The sequence below is a fragment of the Psammomys obesus genome, unplaced genomic scaffold, assembly GCF_907164565.1.
Source record: "Psammomys obesus unplaced genomic scaffold, mPsaObe1.curated_primary_1811, whole genome shotgun sequence".
Lineage (NCBI taxonomy): Eukaryota > Metazoa > Chordata > Mammalia > Rodentia > Muridae > Psammomys > Psammomys obesus.
In genome coordinates, this window is record NW_026587215.1 from 1,493,097 (window position 1) to 1,515,531 (window position 22,435).

General features: G+C 50.0%; 1 protein-coding gene and 1 long non-coding RNA gene across 6 annotated transcripts in view; one reads left to right on the top strand and one right to left on the bottom strand.

Annotated features, from left to right (window-relative positions):
* The window catches only part of Pla2g6 (phospholipase A2 group VI), a 42,242-nt gene extending 26,364 nt beyond the window's left edge, over positions 1-15,878 (bottom strand). For 2 of the 5 annotated variants that reach the window (XM_055603041.1, XM_055603037.1), the window contains exons 1-5: positions 15,307-15,821; positions 7,858-8,106; positions 2,264-2,479; positions 1,223-1,406; positions 127-314 (exon numbers count right to left, since the gene is read on the bottom strand). In XM_055603041.1, coding sequence (XP_055459016.1) covers positions 127-314; positions 1,223-1,406; positions 2,264-2,479; positions 7,858-8,066 — 797 coding nt within the window. In that variant the 5' untranslated portion in view covers positions 8,067-8,106; positions 15,307-15,821. Of the gene's footprint in view, positions 1-126; positions 315-1,222; positions 1,407-2,263; positions 2,480-7,857; positions 8,107-8,255; positions 8,289-10,999; positions 11,049-15,306; positions 15,822-15,847 lie in introns of those variants that run through there. The other 3 variants (XM_055603038.1, XM_055603039.1, XM_055603040.1) reach the window with 3 other exon arrangements.
* LOC129673299 (uncharacterized) lies at positions 5,583-10,582 on the top strand. The gene is made up of 2 exons (XR_008719642.1): positions 5,583-5,820; positions 10,391-10,582. It is a non-coding gene; the product is annotated as an uncharacterized LOC129673299 (long non-coding RNA).
* Positions 15,879-22,435: the final 6,557 nt, after the last annotated feature.

Here is a 22,435-nt window from a genome sequence, read left to right on the forward strand (position 1 = left end):
TGGGCATGCAGCTACCGCAGTACAGCATCAAGTGCTTTCTGGAGGCCGGCACCCTCGGTTGGTTACCCGGGGAGGTCCCTTCCCCGGGGCCTGCAGGCGGTGGGGGGCACATGGTGGGAGGCTTACCCCTTCTGGGAGTACTTCATGGCTGTGTGGATGGGGAAGCCACCGGGCCCCATGATGTTGCAGCGGGCATTGCAGAGCAGCAGGACACGCACCATCTCCTGCTTCCCCATCTGGCAGGCCAGGTGCAGTGGCGTTAGCCCTTGGTGGTTGGCCTGGTTCAGGCCGGCTGAGGCATTCTTTCCTAGGAGCTGACAGGACAACATAGGTAAGCCACCTGCCACTCCCTCCTCTAGCCCCCAGGGGCCATCTTCCTCTGGACACCAAAAGGGAATGGACACTTAGCTCCTCTAGGATAAAGAGGAGCAAGAGGGAATGAGTGATGCTCTGGAGATGAGAAGAAAGCTTGACCAGTGAGGTCAGTGTATGGGAATGTGGATCTGGCCTGACTGTGGCTCATGTGAATCAAAGAATCTTAACTAGACGTGGCAGCACATGCCTGTAATCCCAGTACTGGGGAGACTGAGGCAGAAAGTCAAGTTCAAAGCTAGTCTAAACTACACAGTGAGTTCCAGGCCAGCCTGAGCTACATGAGACCTTGTATAAAAAGAATAGAAAGGGCCTTAAGTTTTCTAGATAGAGTATTGCTTCCATCCAACCAGATGTCCTTCTGTCCTGGTTAGTCTTGTCTATGGGACATAGCCTAGAGTCTTGTAAGAGGAAAAGCCTCAGCTGAGAAAGTGTCTGGGTCATTATTAGCCTGTGGGCATACTGTAGGGGCTGTCTTGATTATTAACTGATGTAAGAGGACCCAGCCCACTGTGGGTGATACCATCCCTAGGCAGGTGATCTTACACCAAGCTAAGCCAAACATGAGGAGCAAATGAGCAAGCCTGAGCTCCACACCTGACTGGAGTTTCCATGAGTTCCGCTCACTGAGTTGGAGGACTTCCATAGCCATGATATGTCTCCCTCTAAATGTCACAGGGTGGAGCTTTGGGATGGGGGTTGATGAAGGAACTGAGGCCTCAGGGATTAAGAATGGATGAGCAGCGAGAAGTCCCAGAATGGCCCATGAACCTAAGGCCCCAAAGCAAGTTTCAGGCACAAGGAAGTGGTACCTGGTTGCTCAGTCCACTGCCCACCACCCAGCACTCACCTGCAGCACCTGGGGATTGTCCCCTTGCACGGCGTAATGGAAGGCGGTCTCTCCTTTGCTGTCGGTGACATCCATCTGGGCGTGGCAGTACTGTACCAACTCCACCAGGATCTCACCGTCACCCTTTCGGCAGGCCAGATGTAGAGGAGTGCAGCCCTCCTCATTCTCTATGCTGTTGGCACAGCTGTGGGTTGGGGGGAAAAGCAGGGATAAGTAAGTGTTAAGGCAGAGGACCAAAGGCAGGGATGCCAAGAAGCCCAAGTGCAGAGGCAAGATGCAGGCAAGATTAGGAGGTCCTGGGGTGATTCCAGCCAGGAGGCAGTGCGCCCTGCTCACCTGTGGGAGCTGCACCCTCGCTGCTGTGAGCTAGGACACCACTCAGTGTCCAAGGCCATGCCTGGGAGCAGCAGAGCTGAGAGAGCTTTGCTTTTGTTTATTTGAAATAAGTTCCTCTGGAGAGGAGGCTGGCTTTGAACTCACAGGCCTGCCTGCCTCTGCCTCCCGAGTGCTGGGACTTAAAGTATGCGCCACTAAGCCCAGCTTGGTGAGTTTTAGCTAGAGCCAAGGCATTCAACAGAGAAGTGTGGGCCGGCCAGCCAGTGACTTGCAAGTGCAGCCATGGTGACCTCTTCAGGGAATCTGCTGATAACAGCACTGAGTAGCCGGATATGAGTGAGGCCATACAAGCCATCAGTAAAACAGCGGGGCTTGGGAAGGACTACTCTGAGCCCCTAACCAGCCTGGTCCACCAAAGAGCTGTGCCCTGGTCTCAGCCTCTCTCTGTGAGATGAGAGAGCAGTTGGGAGAATTCAATGTCTGCATTTCCTTTGGATTTTAATTGTCCTCAGGTTAGTACTCATTGTTAGCCAGGACAATGCTGTTCCTACCTCACCCAAGCCATTGAAAGAACAAAGGCTGCATGGGGCGACTCCAGCACACAGCACTCGTGCTCCACAGGGCTGATTGCCACCCAGCACTGTTCTCCAGCGGCCCCAGCCCCCCCCCCCCCCACACACACACCTCACAGCCCCAAGCGCCCACCTGATGATGCGGCTGTGGTGGAAGCACTCCCGAATGCCAAGCTCCACCGCCAGGTGGGCCACTGTCCAGCTCGGGTGGTTGCGGATGAGGTCGGTCAGGTGCTGAAGAGCCTCCACGTGCAGGATCTGCACGGAGCTCTCGTAGAAGGGGGGCAGCTGGGAGGAGTACTGCTGGAAATTCACCAGGGCGTCTGCCTCCGACTCCAGCTGGAAGAGTCTGCCGCCAGGAAGAGAGAGCGGCCACCAAGGTGAGGCATGGAGGCCAGAGGCTGGGCCAGCTGACGGGCACTGCCCAGCATAATGAGACTGTGCACACATCCCCCCCTCCCCCCCGGCCCCGCAGAGAAAACAGGCCAACCTCTGCTCCTGGCTCAGGCTGCTCTCCCTCCTCCAACACCACCCTCAAAAATGGAGCTTATTTGCACTTTTGACATCTTTCATCTGGTGATTTTATATCTTGTTTAGTGAAGGCCATATCATAGTCTTTTCTAATTTGACTGCCACACCCAGGAGCCTCAGTCTCAAACTCTGGCTCTTTGTATATGGGCAGAATTAAATAAGTGATATTTAACCTGGACAGCCAGCTACAGAATACAGGTGAATTACAGTTCAATCATCTCTGTGAGGAATACTATACAGCCATTAAAATAGTTTAAGGTAATAGAGAGGGGCTGGCAAAATGACCCAGTGGCTAAAGGCGTCTGCTGCCGCCTGGGTTCAATCCCAAGGACCCACATGGAAGAAAAACGCTGATTCCCAAAAGCTGCTCTCTGATCCCCACTCTACACTATGACATGGGCACATACACAATAAACAAAAACCTGGTAAAATTTTTCTAAAAAAGTCTAGGAAGATGTTCATTTTGTAACAAGTGAAAAAGCAGGATACAAATAATACGTAAAATAAAGAGATCTCAACTATGCAAAAAGGACAGTGAAGATGTGTACAGAGGCAGAATGAATCCAAAACTTCTACCCGTTTCTTTTATTTCTAAGCTTCTCTAGTGAGCATATGCATTATTTTTCTAACTAGAAAACAAACTTCTGTTTACTTGAAAAGCATTGGCTTTGAGTCCAGTTCTGCTCTGAAGTTGCTGTGTGACTCTGGTAAGCCCCTCCCTCTCTTTGAGCCCGGTCTGAGACCTGGACTAACTGCACTAATTTACCGTGAGGACGGTAAGAAAGCACTGTGACACAGTCGCAAAGCCGGGACAACTACACGCTGTGACCTGGAGTTCTGACCATGGATCTCAATAATCGGCCTTTGTCTCACACCTACACAAGCGCAGAAGCCAGCTGGCTCTAGCACAGGCAGTGCCAGGGGAGGCGTGGCTCTCAACAGAGCGACTAAAGGAACAAACCAGCATGGACACCCCATGTTGCAGAATATTTGATCCCATTGTGAACCCCAAAATTGTGAACTGTAACATCTTGCTTCCTTGGTGTGGATGAGCCCTATCACACACCTTTACTCCAAGAACTTTCCGTTTATTATAAACCAGTGGTTATGGTGTGGTTCACCCAGCTCTAGCACACACCCTTAATCCAAGAGCTTTCTGTACACAGGATTTAATAAAGTTAACCCTAGGTCAAGAGCTAACAGGGATTAAAGAGTAGGAGGGACTTTAAGTTGAGGATTATTTAAGACAGCGTGGAGAAGAAGCTTTTAGCTCAAGCTCTGGCTTTAGCTTAGGCTTCAGCTCCTCAGCTCCCTGGCTTTTGGGGCTTTGAGTTAGCAAGCCTTTGGCCTTGGTTTTTTGTTTTTATTTTTGGCCTTTTGTTCCTGGGCTATCAGCTGGGCTAGTGAGCCTTTTGGTTTTTTTCCATCCAGACCTGAGCTGAGAAGGAGGGTTAGCTGGTAACTTTCTCTGCCTCTCTGAACTAGGTTTCACCCCTACATCTGGCTCCTGAGTCTTCATTGGTAAAATGGGATGGTTGGGACTGTCCCTCTTTTAAACAAAACCCCACTCTGCTGTGAAGACACCACCCACACCACAGAGCACAGGAGAAGGAAAGCTGGGCCTCGGCCCCGGTGGGTTTGGCCTTTTCTCCTCCTGTCCATCAGATGCTGCTGGTACTGCACTGCACTCTGGCGCATGACAGCCTGAGTGAACCAGTGTTCACGCTTGGCTGCTCCTTTGCTTGTTCTGTTTAGAGCAGTGTCTGTGGTGGAGGAGGGTATGAAGTTTGGTGTCATCCTAAGCTATGTGACACGCTTGAGGCCATCCTGGGGTACATGGGACACCTTTTAAAAAAAAATTGCTGGAGTGAAGGGCTCTATAGCCAGGAAAAACAGACTGGACGGTGTTAAAGAGAAAACTAATGAATGAAAAGGAAAGGTCTCAGAAAACAGGCAGAATAAAGTGCTCGCACACAAACACACACATACATACAAAGAATACAGGAAAGGGCTGGAAAGGTGGCTCACAGGTTAAGACCACTGGCTGCTCTTACAAAGGTCCAGAGTTCAATTCCCAGCAACCAGATGGTGGCTCACCAACCATCTATAATGAGATCTGGTGCCCTCTTCTGGCCTGCAGCTGTACATGCAGGCAGAACACTGTATACATAATAAATAAATAAATCTTTAAATAAATAAAGTATTAAAAAAAAAAAAGAAAGAAATATAGGAAAGCAGAGAAGAGGCATGAATGCCAGACACAGAGCAGAAAAAACTGGATGACAGTCTAATTTGAAAGGTGAATCTCTATAAACTTTCCAAAATGGACCTTTAAAAAAAAGTCTTTATATTTACTATACCCTTTGAGTCTATTGAAAAACAAAATTAAATACCAAAGCTGGACAGAATGGCACATGCCTCTAATTCTAGCATTCAGAAGGCCAGTGCTGGGAATTGCTGAGTTTGGAGCTACCCTAGGCTTCACAGTAAGTTTCAGGGCAACAGTCAGAGACTCTTATCTCAAAAAAAAAAAAAAAAAAATCAAGTAAAATAAAAATAAGGCAAGGCAAGAGGGCTCAGTGGGTAAAGGTCTTGCTGCCAAGCCTGATGACCTGAGTTTGATCCCCTGAACTCACATGATTGAAAGAAGGAAGTGATTCATGAAAATAGTCTTCCTAAACACACACAAACACATCTTTTTTGGAAAAATATTTTATTACGTTTATTTATTTGTCTGTGTACATATGAAAATGTGACTGACTAAACTCCTATTGTTGGGCTTGGTGGAAAGAGCCTTTACCCACTGAGGTATCCCACTGGCCCATAAATAGGAAAAACAAAACCCCAATCCACACCTGCCACACCTGCAGGCTATAAAACAGGGTCCCAAGTCCTCTGGCGTGCCTGCCACCAAGCCACCAGGATATGGGTTGCTCTGCTCTGTGACCTGGCTAGCTAACTGTTTCACCACTACAACAAGCAAAAGCAGAGCTGTCCCAGTGCCCCCACAGAGGCCTGAAGACACAGGAAGCTTCTCTATCTCTCTCAGGACCTGGCCAGCATACCAGGGAGCTGGAGCGATGGTAGAGGTCTCTGGGCCCTAGATGAACTCACAGCCAAGCATTGGCACCAACCCGCCAGACTGAGACTTCTGAAGAGGTAAGGACCATCACATGCCAGCAGGTGTCCTACAGAGGAGAGAGCCCTCTGCTCAGCTTAGGCTTTTGTGCTAAATGAATCAGTTCTGTTTTAAGCCACTAGGTTTGGGGGTGCTTTGTTACAAAGCTGTAACTGACACCTAGGCACTGCTCAACATACAATGGCAGAAAATGATGTGTGTACAACATGGCAGAGGGTAACCCCAGTGTGACAGCAGCTTGTCAACACCGAAGCCAAGGATAACACGGTGACGGCTTCATAGAGTAGAAAGGAAGTGAGTCCTGGGGAGAAGCCTCTGCCTAGTAAACCCCAAAACAAAGAACAAAGAACAATCCAAGGAAGCTAGAGAGATGGCTCATCCTTTAAGAGCCCTTGGTGCTCTTAAAGAGGGCCAGAGCTCAGTTCTCAGTGGCCACCCATGTAGCGGGGTTCACAAATGCCTATAACTCCATCTCTGAGGGAATCCGACACCTTCTTCTGGTCTCTGCAGGCAGGCAGGCATGAACACACACATACACACACAAATACACACACAGGGCACGCGCCTTTAATCCCAGCGCTTAGCAGGCAGAGACAAGTAGCTCTCTATGAGTTTGAGACCAGCCTGGTCTACATAGTGGGTTCCAGGACAGCAGAGCTACATAGTGAGACCCTATCTCAAAAAAAAAATAAATAAATAAAATAAAAAAGCAAAATAAATACTTAAAAAGAGAAAACAATCAAGAACTGCAAAGGCGTAAGGGGGAAGGAGGGTCGGACTCATGATCATGTGCTATACCCATTCATAGCTTCTGCAGGCACCAGGCATGCAGAGGGTATTCAGACCTGCATGCAGGCAAAATATTCAAACACAAACAAAACATATAGTAATAAACACTTCTAGAAGTAACTATTTTAAGTGGCTGAGAGCTGAGCAGGTACACTGCTGAAGAAGCTGCCCAAGGGGTTCATGAGTGCTGAAAGGGGCTCTGGTCCCCCTGTAACCAAGTAAAACACAACAAAGATATAACAATGGCTCTGCTAGACACTCAAAGGAATGGCTCGGATTTTTTGCACTAGCAACATAAAGTATCAGGATATACAGGAACAGGAAATCTCATTCACAGCTGGTAGGAAAATACACAGTCATTACCTAGCGGTGTCCACAGCCCCGGGTCCACTGGTGCTCCCGGGTACATGAAAAGCAGGAAGGCACACATACCATGTGCGCAGCAAAAACAAGAAAGAACCTACATTTCCATCAAGTAAGTAAATAAAGCCACACGCTGCCTGACAAGAGGGCTGTATTCTGAGAAATATATAGTTAAAGTGAATGCTGTTCATGGTGGCATGTCAACCCCAGCCCTCAGGAGGCAGAGGCGGGGCAGGAGGGTCTCTGTGAGTTCAAGGCCAGTCTGGTCTGCCTACAAAGTTCCAGGACATACATAATGAGACCCTGTCTCAGAAACAAAACAAAACAAAACAAAAACTTGGGTGAGGAATACAAAAGCAAGAACACACGGTCAGGTTCCCGGGTGCCATTCTTAGGAGAAAGGGGCTGTTAGCAGGTCTGTATTCTGCGGCTTCCTTTCAGTCTACATGTTCCTTAAGGACACAGACCATGTGTGTCATCTCACAGGGCCAACTGTCCCCAGGCCCAGGCTCCCGTGAATAGGTGGCTGATGGACAGCCAGACAGAAGAGCAAGCAGAAAGCATCGGTACAAACCCACCTTGCACATCAGTCAGTTCAGCCACACCAGACCCGCAGCAGGGAGGCTTGGCTCTGCGAGCGCTCCCTTTCCCCACTATGTCGTGCCCTGAAATCCTGCCCTAGCCTTCTGGACCCAAGAAGTTCCAGCATGCCTGTGCTAGCCCTTACCCAGCAGCTGTCCAAACCCTGACCCCTACAACGGCAGTCATGCCACTGAGGACCCAGTTGGAGACCACTGAAGTGGGTCTTCTCAGCTTCTTCCTCCTTCCTCCTTCCCACTGGATAGAGGAGCAGAGCCTCAGGAAACAACCCACGCTTTTCTCTTCCTAGCCCTTCCCTCACCTACCGGAAACCACTCTGTGGGTTTCTAGGGCTGACCAGGATGCAGTCCCAGGTGCGACTGGAAGCGTTCTGGAAAAGGATCAGCTGCCCTTCCTCTCGAATGCGTTCACTCAAGGCATGGTCAGCCATGGACACCTCCTTCACCCGGAATGGGTTTGAGAACAAGTTGGTGACACTGCTGAGGGTGCTGACGAGGCGTCCAAAGAACTGCATCCTCCGAGGGGCAGGTAGGGGCCCAGCCTGCCCCCTTGCTCTGGAAGACAACGAGGTCTCTGGTCAGTCAAATGCAGCCTCCCATACCCACCTCACAGGTGTTCTGTGCCGATTCTGGACTAGCAGGAACCTGAAAAGGAGAGAAACAGCCCTGAGTGGAATAGCAGATCTTATGGAAAGTTCCAGAACCTTCAGGCCAAGCCAGGAACCATCCCTGGACAGGACTGACACAGGACTAGTGTCGGCAGCAAGGGCAGTGGGCGTGAGCGTGCTGTCTGTTGCCAGGCCTGGCCAAGTGCACAGCTTCTTGCAGTGCAAGTCAGAGAGGACATTCTGGAGGCAGCAGAGCTCAGCTCGGGCATGCCAAGTCCACAAGCAAAGCCAAGGGCCCCTGGAAATGACACACCAGACTGCGCCACACCTCTTGGGGTGGAGGGGCGTGACAGGGAGAAACTGTCTCTCTGCATCCTGTCACCCATTTTACACAGAGCTCTGAAAGTGGCCACAGAAATGGGCCCTTAGAATGAAAGTGAGCTCGTGGGCTCAGACAGAGCAAGTGTGCATTTAGGATCTGTGTGCAAAGAGATGTGTGTGAACGTCTACCTGTGCCTGTGGGGCCAGGGTCGGCTGCAGGCTTCCACCTTGTTTTTGAGGCAGCGACCCTCAGTGACCTGAAACTCCCTGTAGGCTAGTCTGGCTAGCCAGCAACCAAGATCCCAAGTACGTGCCACAGTACCCAGCTTTTTTAACATGGGTGCTGGGATGGGCCTCAGGTCCTCACCCTAGAATAACTGGGCTACCTCCTTAACACTCATCCTCCAAAGGCGGTGGATTTAAAAACACAAAACTATGGAGTAAGTCAGAGTTTCTCCCAGTTTAGCCTGGGGCCTTAGATTTTGTGTTCGTGTGTACTGGGATGGAAGCCAGGGCTCCACTTCATTAGGCTACACCCCAGCCTCCGAGTGAAGAGATCTGTGTTTTCCAGGAAGCCGCTGCCTTTCCCAGAGGCCTGCCACTACATCGGGGTCAATGTGTCACCTGTTGAAAGAGTAGGTCAGACAGCATGAACAGAGCACGGCAGTATGGATACCTTGACAGAGGGGCACCTGTGTGGATACTAGTTTTCAGTCTTGTTCTGCACTGGCCCAAGGTAGGAAAAGAGGACTGACCTTGGAGAGGAATGGAGACAAGAGGCCTAGAGAGTGAGCCAAAAACACTCAGTTTTGGGGCCTCAGTTATGACACCACCTCAGGGTTTTACTTTCCAGTTCAGCAGCTGCAGTCTGAAGCACTCATGAAGACTTCCAGAAATAAGTAGCGCATTCATTGCAAACATTATGCTCTTCCAAGTGTATGGTGAAACCTCAAACCATCGTGCTGTGTCTCACCTGGTGTATGCTCATGCCTTTTCCCAGTGAGTCCACACTGCACACATCACCTGGCAGTCACCCAGCAGCCTCACTGTAGTAACAACTGTTTCTGGATGTCCTTGGGGATCCATCCCACAGCCTTGGGAACATAAACAAGCACTACACTGGGCTATATGGCCAGCCTCAGGCAGGACTTTTTGCTAAAACTGTAGATTTAAGAGGAGCTTGGCCCCACCCCCAGATACATACACACACACACACACACACACACACACACACACACACACACACACACTGGCCGGAACAAGTGTGCTATGGCACCTACATCCTTCCATCATGTGGGTCCCAAGACTCAAACTTAAAGTTGTCAGGCCTGGCAGTAAATCCCTTTAGCCCCTGAAATGTCTTACAGTCCCCTCAACATTTTTAACGAAAAGAGTCTTACAGGGCATGATGGCTCACACTTCCTGATCCCAGCCCTTGGGAAGCTGAAGGAGTTGGATCACCGTGGGTCTGAGGCCAGCCTGATCTCACAGTGAGCTCTACAACAAAGTAGGCTGCAGGCTGACGCCTTGCCTCAGACAACAAGAATCTCTCCCTTCACACCCCAGCAAGTTTGCTTTGTGTGTGTTATTGGGGCATGTGCATGTGGTACCATTCCCTAGGAGCCAGCTACCTTATTTTGGAGATAAGTCTCTCGCTGGCTCCTGGGGTTAACCAACTAGGATGGCTGCCATGCAAGTTCCAAGGACTTCTCCAGCTCCAGAACTGCAAGTTCACACCACTGGGATCGAACCCAGGTCCTCAGGCTTTGGTGGCTGGACTATGCCCAGCAATTCCAAGTGACTGTCAGACTGAGCATGCCTGGCGCCTCCCTGCCCCCATCCTGGAGTCTGCCCATGCTCATCACTTCTGCACAGCCACCCTCCAACACAGTTACCCTCACTTCACACAGGAAGAAGCCAAACAACAGACAGGCCAAGTGGCATGCCCAACGTTACACAGCTGACAAGAGAGGAATGAGTGCTACAGCCCATGGTGGGTGGCTCCAGAGTCGGAACTTCTTCAGGAAGCCGCCAAGCTCTCTCATCCCAGCACAAAGCACAGCTTGATTCAAGTTTCTTGTGATAAAATTTAACTGAGTAAATATTTTTGCACAATTTTCTTTCCCTCCCTCCCTCCCTCCCTCCCTCCCTCCCCCCCCCCCCCTCCCTCCCTCCCTCCCTCCCTCCCTCCCTCCCTCCCTTCCTTCCTTCCTTCCTTCCTTCCTTCCTTCCTTCCTTCCTTCCTTCTTTTCAGATGGGGAGATGGCTCACTGGGTAAAGGCAGTTACTGTGCAATTCTGGAAACCTGAGTTCAATTCTTAGAACCCATGTTAAGGTGGAAGGAGCAAACCAACTCCAGAGTCGCCCTCTGACCTCCACATGTGCACCATAGCACTCACTCTGCCCTTCCGTGTACACACACACACACACACACACACACACACACACACACACACACACAAATAAAAAAGTAAATTAAATCCAAAATTTAAAAAGAGACATAGATAAAAGAAACATACCAGGGTATCTGGAGTTGAAGGTCCTGGTTATTTGGGAAATACTGTTGCTTTTCTTGATTTTTCCAAATGACACACGAAATGATTACGGTTTTAGAGAAAGCAGGTGTGTAGGCTGGGCTCTGGGCTGTGCACTGGGCCTAGCTCAGAAGAGCTGTAGTTTTTGCCAGGGGCCAGGGCACGGGCCAGGAAGTGCTGCAGGGATGGAGCAGGGTTTCAAGAACATGCACGAGCCCCACTGTTCTAAACATACTTGCCAGTGGGACCAGCAGCCTCACTTAGAGGAAGGTCCCCAGCCCAGCACCCTCTGGTAGAGACACCTCCCATATGTTGAAAGGCCTGGCTTCTGTCCAGCCGCCTGGGGCCAGCATGATACAATGATGTAACTAAGGAAAAGGCCAGGATGCCAGCCCACTGGGACACAGCAACAGCAGCCATTGTTCTCTCTAGGTAGAAGAAAGGAAATGACCTCTGTGGACCTGTGGGGCCACATCCTGGAACAAGCCTGGCACGACCAGCCAGGAATGCTAGATAGCCAAGAGAAGATATGTGTGCCTACCTCTTGCCATCCTGTCCCTACCGCCTCAGAGCGCAGCTGGATCCTTCCAGCCTGGCTACAGGGCAGAACACAGGCTAGGAAGAGGCCAGCAGCCGCCTGTAGGGATCTTCCACTGAGGGTCTCCCTTCCCTGCCTTGGGCTTGCTTCCCTCAGCTTCTGTGTTCCTACAGCATCTGTTTTCTACTGCTGACAACTGTCCCTTCTGCTCCTCCCCAGAGCTGGCTCCTCAGCGGGGTCATTTGACAAAGACTGCCTGTTTCCAGGCATAAGTGCTACAAGTGAAAAGGGACAAACTGTTCACTCCAGCATAAGGGCAAAATCTGTGGCCTCTCCCCTTGTCTCTGTCACCTACTCCCTGACAGGGGACCCATGTATCAGCTTGGTTTGTTTCCGGAAGACAGACAGTATTTGGGGGTCTGAGGCTCTCTGGGAGGAATGGAAGACAGGAAGGCCAAAGACTTGTATACTCCCATCAGACAAGAAGATTACATCTAGGGAGGGCCTCAAATGGAGGCTTCAAAGACAAATAAATTCTTGCCACCAAAATGAAAAGCAAACTAAAGCCCTGAAGGGACCCTGGAAGGGGCTGCAGTGAGTCCCCAGTAGGGCTACTTGGGTCCATGAGGGCCAGGCCCAGGCTCTGCTCCGAGTGCGGTCCCTGGGAAGGACGCTGGAGGACAGGACTCTAAGGAAAGGCAGCAGGGAGATGGGGAGCAGCCCTCCCAGCACGCAGAGGGAACAGGTAGAGGACAGAGGCATGCATGGCCACCACGGACGAGCACTGTCACCTGGACTGCTGAGGGAGGTCTGCCTCCGACTCAGCCATGAAGGTCCTTGGGCAGGTCTCAGGGGAGACATTTCTAAATGGAGGTGTATGAGCCCAGGTCCTGGTCCAGACTTACCCACATGGCTCTCCTGTGCTCACCTTGCACCTAGACTACAAACTGCATGACCGTACCTCCCTGCAGAATGACCGTACCTCCCTGCTGACTCTGTGTTCTGTGGATCTCCAACACTGCAGGGAAAGCCCAAACTGTAGAGCCCAGGTGAGAATCCCCAGAAGAAGCCCAGCCCACATCCCAGCCCTCGGACCCCACTCTAGTCAGGCAGCCCCAGCTAGACATGTCACATTTGTGCCTCAGTGTACCTAGGCACTCCTGCACCTTCATTCCCTGACCTGCATAATTACCCCTAGATGCATTTAACCTCTCTCTCACGATAGATAAGGGGCATGCACATAAATAAACCTTTCCTTTCTTGCCCTTCAAGAGCCAGTTTGGAGGGCATCTCCTCCAGGAAGCCCTCTCTTCTTCCCTCAGCCTTTCTCCTCTGCACAGAGAACTATGACACTGCCTTTATTCCTTCTACAAGTGCATGGCACCCATTTCCAGCAGCTGCTGGGTAAACGTTATGTGAAGAGATCAATGGATAAATGGGAACGAATGAATGAACATCTGAGGCACCAGCTGGCATCCCTGAGGCACATGCACGGGGATCCTGCCCTCTGCACACCAGACTCCTCATTCCACAGAGCAAGGCGGGTGAATCCAGCCTCCTGCTTTCCTCCAAGAAGCGCCTGCCCACCACCTACCTGGAGACGCTTCCTCCAGCATTGCTAGGTCTTAGGCCTGTCAGTGGGTGCTGGACTGGTTCCTCTGAAAAGATCAGCCTTACTGCCCAGCGGAGCACCACAAGTTTAATTTTAGCTTGCCATGAAAGCTCTCTAGTGATAGGGCTGCCTCCACCTGACACTGAGAACCATGAAGGAGGAGAAACCGGCCAAAAACCTCAGAGCAGGTCTAGTTGAGGGCTGCAGGGACTTCCGGGAGCACACGACACACACAGAACAGCCCGCTGGTTCCCACAGAATGTCTCACAACCAGAACACTGGCGTGCCAGCCTCCTGAATGACTGCTACCTCTCCCAGTCCACACCTCCACCCCGGTGGCCGCAAGCAGGAGGTCCAGCCCAAGCACAAGGCCCTGTCACTTCTGACTTCCAGCAGCCTGCACATCTGCACACGCTGCCCAGGAGTACACGCACCCCCACAGGCCAGTTACTCAGGTACATGCACAGAGGAGTTTAAGTGCAGAGGAACACACACATGAGCAAACACAGTGTTCAGGCAACTCCTTTCACTGTATCTTGGTGAGAAGACTTTTGCTGGGTGAATAGGAAATTCTCTCTTACGCTACTCACACTTAACAAGAAAAGTAACCCATAGAAGAAAAGGGAAATGCACTAAGCATTGAGCCAACTGCAGGAGCCCTTATATAACACAACAGTCACATGTCTGGTGTCACACCGGGGCACAGAGCCCCTGACCTCCGACAGGGCACAGGAGGAAAGGTAGGTAGGCATCTACCGTATGAGCAATGTGACTCAGCAACACAGAACATGGAACTCTGTCTGCCGTTTCCCCCTGGGTACCATAGCTACCTGGGCGTGGGTTACTGCCACTGCCTGGCATGGACAGGATCGAGTCACATGACACTAGCTCAGGAAACAGCACAGAATTCCAAGTGCTATATCTACCACAAGCAGACCTCTTCATTAACACTGTGGACTCTAAAAATCAAGTCAAGCCATTAGAAGCTAGGGACCCTCAGAGCTGGAGAGATGGTTCAGAAGTTAAGAGCATGGGCTGCCCCTGAACAGGACCAGGTTTCCAGCACCCACATGGCAGCTCACACCTCCTGTAAGTTCAGTTCCATGTAATCCAGCACTCTCCAACACACACACACACACACACACACACACACACACACACACACACACAGAAGGAGTGTACTTACATGGAGGCAGGCAAAATATTCATACGCATAAAATAAAAATAAATACTTTTTTTTTTTTGAGACAGGGTTTCTCTGTGTAGCCTTTGCTGTCCTGGACTCACTTTGTAGACCAGGCTGGCCTCGAACTCACAGAGACCCACCTGCCTCTGCCTCCCTGAGTGCTGGGATTACGGGTATGCGTCACTCTGCCCTGCTAAATAAATCTTAAAAAAAAAAAAAATACAGTAACTGGGGACCCTCACTGAAAATCTAGCTCCAAGCTTATTAGCTTATTAGTGCTTATGGCCCTGGCAAGGGAGAAGGGGGGTGGGAGAAGGGGGGTCACTGGCCTTCCTTCCTTGTGCTAAGTGGAACCGGTGCCAGCTACGTCAATATTTGCCCAGTGGAAAATAAACGAATAGTAAAGGTAACACGAGTAAAGGGGCCTAGTTGTTAGGGGTGCATAATAAACACTGAAAACATAAACAAAAGGAAATGGACTTCCTCTCCTCTCTCTCCCCATCCCTTTCCCTTTCCATCTGCCTATGAGACAACAGCAAAGCCATGTGCTTGTACAGGGCCACACTGGTCACCAAGCTTTGTCTTCTACATCTTCTTATTCAAGTACTGAGCCTCACTGCGGACATAAGCAGGCAGGGAATACAGCCCTATCTGGCACAATGAGAAAACTGAGACCTGAACAGAACACGGCCTCCAAGCTCCAGAAACAGGAGGGCAGAGACAAAAACAAAACACTACCGTCACTGCCCACGGGTGGAGCTTCAACGACGCCAAACCAAACCCGCCCAGTCCTGTTGGCCTAGCAAGAGGGCAGGTGAGGGAACCTTAGAGGAAGGGTTGGTATTTGTTTGAGATCATGTGAGTTATCCCATTAAAAATACAGGCACAGGTAGGTCCTTGGGCTCTGGGTGCCCTCCCTGTCTCACACCCAATCCCTGGTCTAGTCACATAGTCACCTGGGTCACAGGCTTCCTGTCACCAGCCTCCAGGTCATCTGTGGATGCTGGAGGTGAACCAGGATTGGAGACTAGAGAACTGGGCAGAACACACGTGGAAGCAGAAGAAAACCGGAGGCACAAGAGAAGATAGAAACGGGAGGGCGAGAGGGGTGGGAACAAAGGGAAGGGACGCAGGAAACAGATGGCATTAGGGAAATGGGGCAATGAAACGGCAGAGGGAGGAGCTGGGGACAGTGAGCAGTCCAGGGTGAAAGCTGGGGCACTCAGTTGGGAGAAGGGTTGATTTAGTCAGAGAAACCAGGAGAGGCAACCACGAAGAATGAGGTCACCGGATGGGAGTTGGGGACGCCAGGGGATCAAAGGGCAGAAGCCGGGACCACTTAGGGGGTCAGACGAGAGTCAACGGAGGACGTGCCTCAGAGTCGGAGACGGGAGGCGGTCCCAACCAGGGTCCAGGAGGCGACATGCGAGACAGGGGGACCCGGAAGGTTTGGGGAGCGCCGTGAGGCCCCGCCCCCGCCGCGCCGTCGTCACTCACCTCGGCTTACTCAGCACCTCTCCGCCCTCTACTTCCGCAAACAAACGCGTCCCGACCACGTGACGTCGCGGCGGCTCTCCACCAATCGACCGAGCCCGTGGGGCAGGCAGGCTGTGGTCCCGCCCCCAAGCACGGGCCCCGCACGCGGTCAGGCGCCGCCATCTTCCATAACTGCCCAATGGAGGCCGCCTCTGTTGCCAGGGGGCGGTGGAGCTTCAGGCCCGGGCCAATCCTGTGTGGCTGGTGGTGGCCACGTCTGCACCGGGCGGAAAATGCTCGTGACGGCAGTTTGGCAGACATATTGGTAACGGGCAGGAGGATGTCCCGGGCTTGCCTTGGCCCTACGGAACCCGGGGTGGACTCCAAACTTTTTGTTCATGACAGCTCATTAAGATTAATAATAAGAAAGCCAACAAAGCCGCGGGGCCACATCGGGGAGAACTTGCTTTGATTTTGCCAGGTTCTTCCAAGCCAAATTGCAAATAAAAATATGGCACTTGCGGTTAAATTGAATTAAGACCAAACAAAAATTTTAATAATGTTTGCATGTGTGTGCGCGTGTGTGTCTTCTCCAATCCCCTAATTTTTTTTTTTTTTTTTTTTTTTTTTTTGAGACAGGGTTTCTCTCTGTAGACCAGGCTGGCCTTGAACTCAGAGGTCCATCTGCCTCTGCCTACCAAATACTGGGATTAAAGGCACCACACTTCCTTATTTTTCTGAGATAGAGTCCCTCACCGAACTTGGAGTTCACCCACCAGACTAGCCTAGCTGCCCAAGGGACCCCACGGGTCCTCTTGTTTCCTCTTTCCCAGCTTTTGGGGTTACAAACACACTTAGCTTTTTCCGGAGGTTCTGGGGCTCAAACTCAGGTCATCATGACAGCCCAACAAGCAGGTTTCCAACTGAGCTATCTAGCCAGCCCCTAAACAAACTGAAGGTTAAGTGGTAACACTTTATAGATATTAGGAAATTCTGGGTGTGGCAATTGTACACTTACAATCCCACCATTTGGATGCTGGAGACTGGAAGATCTGGAGTTCAAACTTAGCCTGAACTAGTTGAGTTGGATCCCAACCTGACACTGTCTATGAATGAATGAATGAGGGAGTGAATGAATGAATATCTGGAGATAGCTCAGCACTTTCAGTAGGAATTTGGTCAGATGATCTCTATGAAGCTGAGAAGTGGCCATAGTCACATTAAAGGGCCCAAGCAGCTGGGCTGCAACTGTGCTGTCATGGCAGGCTTCATAAGATGCTGTAGGCCTGAGTTTCTGTTTTCTGGTAATGTTCCCACAATTGCTTAGATCATATTTCTGTTTCTCAGAGCATGAAAATATAGTCTATGGAAACAAGATACAATAACTCAATAATCTCCCTGAAAACCACAAACAATAACCTAGCAACTGCCTTGAAAAGTCCCCAAGCACTTGACCAATCAAATTAAAGGTTAGTTAGAAACCTTTACTTAGCTACTCAAAATGATATTGTTACCTGGGCACTTTTTGTTAGCCCTCTTTGTTACCTGGGCACAAACTTCATGGGAACTCCATGAAGCTTCTCCCCGCCCCCATCCCATAGATCAGCACCAACCAATCGGTTTATGACAAGCTTGCTTCTGCTAAATGTGAACCAATCAAGTAACTGGAAGTCCCGTTCATTGCTCAAACCATAATAAAAACCCAGCTTTGCAGCTACTCATGGCCTCCTTCCTATCCCACTGCTTTGGATGGTGGGAAGTCCGAGCTTAAGCCCATAATAAAAGCCTTTTGTTCTTGCATGTGTGGTCAACCTCCTGGTGGTCTTTGCCATCTGGGTATAACAACGTTTGGGGGTAGGTGATGGCCACGGGGACGGCTCAACCCTTGTGGCTATCTCTGGCGGGATTTCAATAAATGGCAGTTAAGATTAAGAATGCTGATACCGAGGACTGCTAGAGGGCAGCCAGGACACTGGGTCTGGTGACTCATTTGCCTCAGACCAAGCCAGTCTCTCTTCCCCTTCTCCAGCCCACCATTTTCGGTTGAACCTTTATTTTCTCTAATGAGACAGAGGCCTGGCTGGATCTCCCAGGCTGCTCTCTGTCCAGATGGCAAGTGCTGTTGCTCTTGCGCCCTCTTATTCCCTCCACAAACACAAATTCCCGGTTGCCAGGCAGCCAGTATAACCACCCTTGCAGGTTTAGTTAAGAACCTACCCAGGTTGCCAGGGACATTGGCACAAACCAGTAATCCTGCCACTTGAGAGGGAAAGGAACAGTTTCACAAATTCAAGGATAGCCTTGGGCTACACAGCAAGACTTTATCTCAAAAAAAAAAAAGAAAAAAAAAAGAAAGTATAAGAATAAATAAGAGACTCTGCACAGGTTAATAAAAGCAAGCACAGTTAAAGCTTTACCAACTTGAGAGTGACTTCACCACCGTCAGCCCGTGGGAAGTGGAGTTAATGGGTAATTAACCTCCCACTTTGCAGAGGAGAGACTGTGAAGCTAAGATTAAAATTTGCTGGAGTTTTAAATTTGAGCTGAGAAAAGGAGATGAAGCTTTCTCTCAATGAAAATACTTTGCCCTTCATAACCCCCCCCCCCAATAAATTTAGTTAGGGTGATGGCTATGAGGAAGCTCACAAAAGACAGGATATCCCCCCACACACACACACCAGTACCAGAAAAATTAGTAGGGCGAGTTCCCTTCGTAAGCAAACACCCACCCTGTGTTCAGAATGGCAGCTTTGACAACACTCCTGCACAAATGAACCTGAAACACGGCAACAGGCAATGAGCCTGGGCCAGTGGGACTGGAAACACTCCAGCGTGCCTGGAGACACAGTCAAACAGCAGAACCTCAACGGCCGATAAAGCAAATCATCTTTTCTGTGGGTACTTCTGGCTAATGAATGACTGCATCCTGAGAGGCAGCCTGGGCTCCTTCGGAAGCAGCAAATGAGCACGCCACAAAAACGAAGGGCGGGGCAGCTCAGGGCCGCTCAAGCCATCTAACTTCTGCAGCGTTTTGAATGGGAGATGTTAGCACCACAAGTCAAAAGGCATCTCCTGGATCTGGAGAGATGGTCCAGAGGGTGAGGGTGCTTGCTGCTCTTGCATGTGCCAGGGTTCTGTTCCCAGCACCCACATCAGGTGGCTCATGGCAGGGGCTCCAGCACCCTCTTCTGGCCTCTGCAAGCAACCTCACACGTGTGTACACACACCTTCCGCCCGCAGACACACACATAGAAAATAAAATAAAATCTTTAAAAATAATTCCCCTGAGGGCTGTACTCCACCCTATAGGCACCACAGAGCTTCCCAGGAGTCTAGAAGTCATGGTGGACAGAGTTCCCTCCCTCAGAGGAGCAGATATATATTAACCATTCTTTAACAGGGCAAGCTTATGCTCACTAGTTCCTTGGTTACGACAACACTGAGGAGTCATGCTATCGTCCCCACTTTGCAGACAGAGAGACTGAGGAGATGTCTCCCAGAGTTGCATGCCCATGAGGGACAAACGCAGGACCTGCCTTGTCTTTTCACCCACCTCGTGCAACGTTCTTAGTGCTGATACAACTGCAACTAATGAAACCAACGCTCCAGTCCTGGTGGTGTCGCCATCCTAGCCAGCCATGGTACGTATTCTAGCCTGCTTCCCTGTGGCTGTGATAAAACACTGACCAAAAACAACCTGGGGAGGAAAGGGTTTATTTGGCTCACAGCTCTCAGGTCACACTCCATCACAGAGACAAGCTGGGGTAGGAACTGAGGTAGAGGCTGTGGAGGAACACTATTCACTTGCTCAGTATGTTTTGCCCTTGCTCAGTATGCTTTCTTACACAGCCGAGGCCCAGGCCCAGGGGTGGCACTACTCATATTGGGCGGGGCCTTCCCACATCATAAATAAATAAATAAATAAATAAATAAATAAATAAATAGATAAATAAGTAAGTAAGTAAGTAAGTAAATAAATAAATAAATAAATAAAAATGCCGGTTGAGGTTCTCCCCTCCTGAATGTCTCTAACTTTTGTCAAGCTGACAAAACACTCCTCTTCAGAGCAGGCAATGAGCAAGATGTTGTAGTGAAAGGCAGTGTGCTTAAAGTCTTTCTTTGTTCAAGCCATCCTGAGGTCAGCAGCTTCCTGTCAACACTGCGGTTGCTGTGGGGCAGGCCCTGGAGACAGTGCCATGGAGGCCACCTGCAGCAACCTCAGAAATGCTTTTTTTAGAGACCTGCACTCAAGTGAAGCCAGGATTCTTGACTTTGCCACAAGAAAAGAAAAAGAAAAATGATGAGCTATTATGAAGCAGAATTGGGGTATATTAGGAAGAAACTTTAGGACAGTATGCATAAGTGTCAGGGAGAGAGGGCACACTTAGCAACAGGATAGCAAAGCTGGGCAGTGGTGGCGCACACCTTTAATCCCAGCGCTTGGGAGGCAGAGGCAGATGGATCTCTGAGTTTGAGGCCAGGCTGGTCTACAGAGTGAGTTCCAGGTCATTCAGGATTACATAGTGAGGCCCTGTTTCTAAGGAAACAGAGAAAGAAGAAAGAAAAGAGAAAGGTAAGTTCTCAAGGGAGAAGCACACCCCAGTGTCCTAGCATATGTAACGTGTTTCCTGTGTGTGGGCATGTGTGTCTGCGCAGTGCACAGATGTAGACTTGTCCGCAGACAGATGTAGGCTGTCCGCAGACAACCTTCGCTGTCAATCCCCAATTTCCACCTTTTAAAACATAGTCTCAGGGCTGGGAAGATAGCTTGTTTCAGCAGCTAAGGGCACGTACTATGCTTCCACAGGACCAAATTTGATTCCCAGCATCCATGCCAGACTCCTCACGACCACCTGTACCTCCAGCTCCAGGGGGAATACTATTCCTTTATCCTCCGCAGGCATCTGTGCTCATGTTCTCATACCTACACAGAGATAGACACATACACCTACTATAAAGATATCTTTGGAAGCTGAATGTGGTGGCTCACGCCTGTAATTCCAGCACTCTGGGAGGCAGAGGCAGGAGGATCTCTGTGAGTTCAAGGCCAGTCTGTTTTACTGAGTGAGTTCCAGGACAGCCAAGGCTACGTAGAGAAACCCTGTCTCAAAACAAAAAACAAAAAAACAAAAAACAATCTCTTTTGGGGTCTAGGAAGATAGTTCAGTGGTTAAGAGTACTGGCTGTTCTTCCACAGGTCCTGAGTTCAAGTCCCAGGAAACATATGGCAGTTCACAACCATCTATAATAAGATCTGATGCCCTCTTCTGGCACGCAGACAGAGCACTCATACATAAATTAAAACAATTTTAAAGAATTCTTTGTTATTTTTCCACCGTATGTGCCAGGCTGCCTGGCCTGTGAGCTTCCAAAGATTCCTCTGGCTCCTCCCTGAATCACAGTGTAGGAGGGCTGGGATTACAGGCCAGCTTTAAATGATCTAGCAACCTGAACTTGGGTCCTCACACTTGCATGGCTCCCACTGAGACCTCCCTTTCTGATCAACAGAATTATAGGAAGACTCTGTAGGAGGAACTTTGGATAGGATTCCAATCCCACAAAACAAAACCATGAGTCGAAAGAGTTTTTCTGAGAGTCCATATTCTGTCATATACCCTTAAGCCTTAAGCAGAATTAATTGCTATTATTGAATGAAAGAAAAAGGAAGGCCATGACTGCTCCTAGGTATGGTGAAGAGAAAGTTTATTGTAGAGAGGAAGGAGAGCATAGGCAGAGAAAGAGACATCTGGGAGAGTCCAGAGTAAACATGACTAGATTGAGCTGAACAATATGAAGGGGGTGGGGGGGAGGAAGGGGACCCAGGTGCAGCAGCCAAGAGGGCAAAAGGTGAAAACTAGGAGTGGGTAACCAAACTCTGGATTACATAGGGAAGAATGTTTGGGGGAAGGGCAGCCCATCTCCTGGGCTGGAGAGTTCAGGGTAGAGGGCTGGGTCTGCCGTCCAGGAGGACCTCAAAGGAACAGGTAGGGACTGAGGGATGCTGGGAGAACCTGGTGGCCAGGTTCACCTTGAGATGCTAAATAGATACCTCAGCCATTTGTCCCAGGCTTTGAGACTTAACAGCTATAACAGTCTTTCTTATTTAAGGCAAATTATTGGAAGGAAAAAGAATATTGTCCCTGTAGGCAAACATCACAACAACCTTTGTGGATTCTGCCGGAATTGGTGATCCTCAGAAAAGAGACTTCTTCCACATTTTGCCTCAGTTGTCCTCCTAGTCTTGCTATCCTGTCTCCAACAAACCCCAAATGTAGGCTGTAGGGCTATGAGTATGTGGGGAACAGCAGAAGGTAAGGGCTGGTTTATGCTTAAGGCAACATGGAAGCGATGTGGATAGCAGGACTGAGTCAGCTAAAGCATGACTGAGGCTGGTCGTGGTGTGTGGGTGGGGCTGTGAGTCAGCATAAAATGGCCGACAGTGAATGTCCAAGGAGCATTCAAGTAAACAGTGATATAATCTGTTATATAATTATTCTTGGCCGAGTGCCCCTCGTGTCACTTTGTATAAACATGGCCTTAAGGTCAGTGCCCTTGTTAGCCCTTCACTTTGGCATTCGGCAGCCTGCCTGTATGTATTAGCTTTTAGGT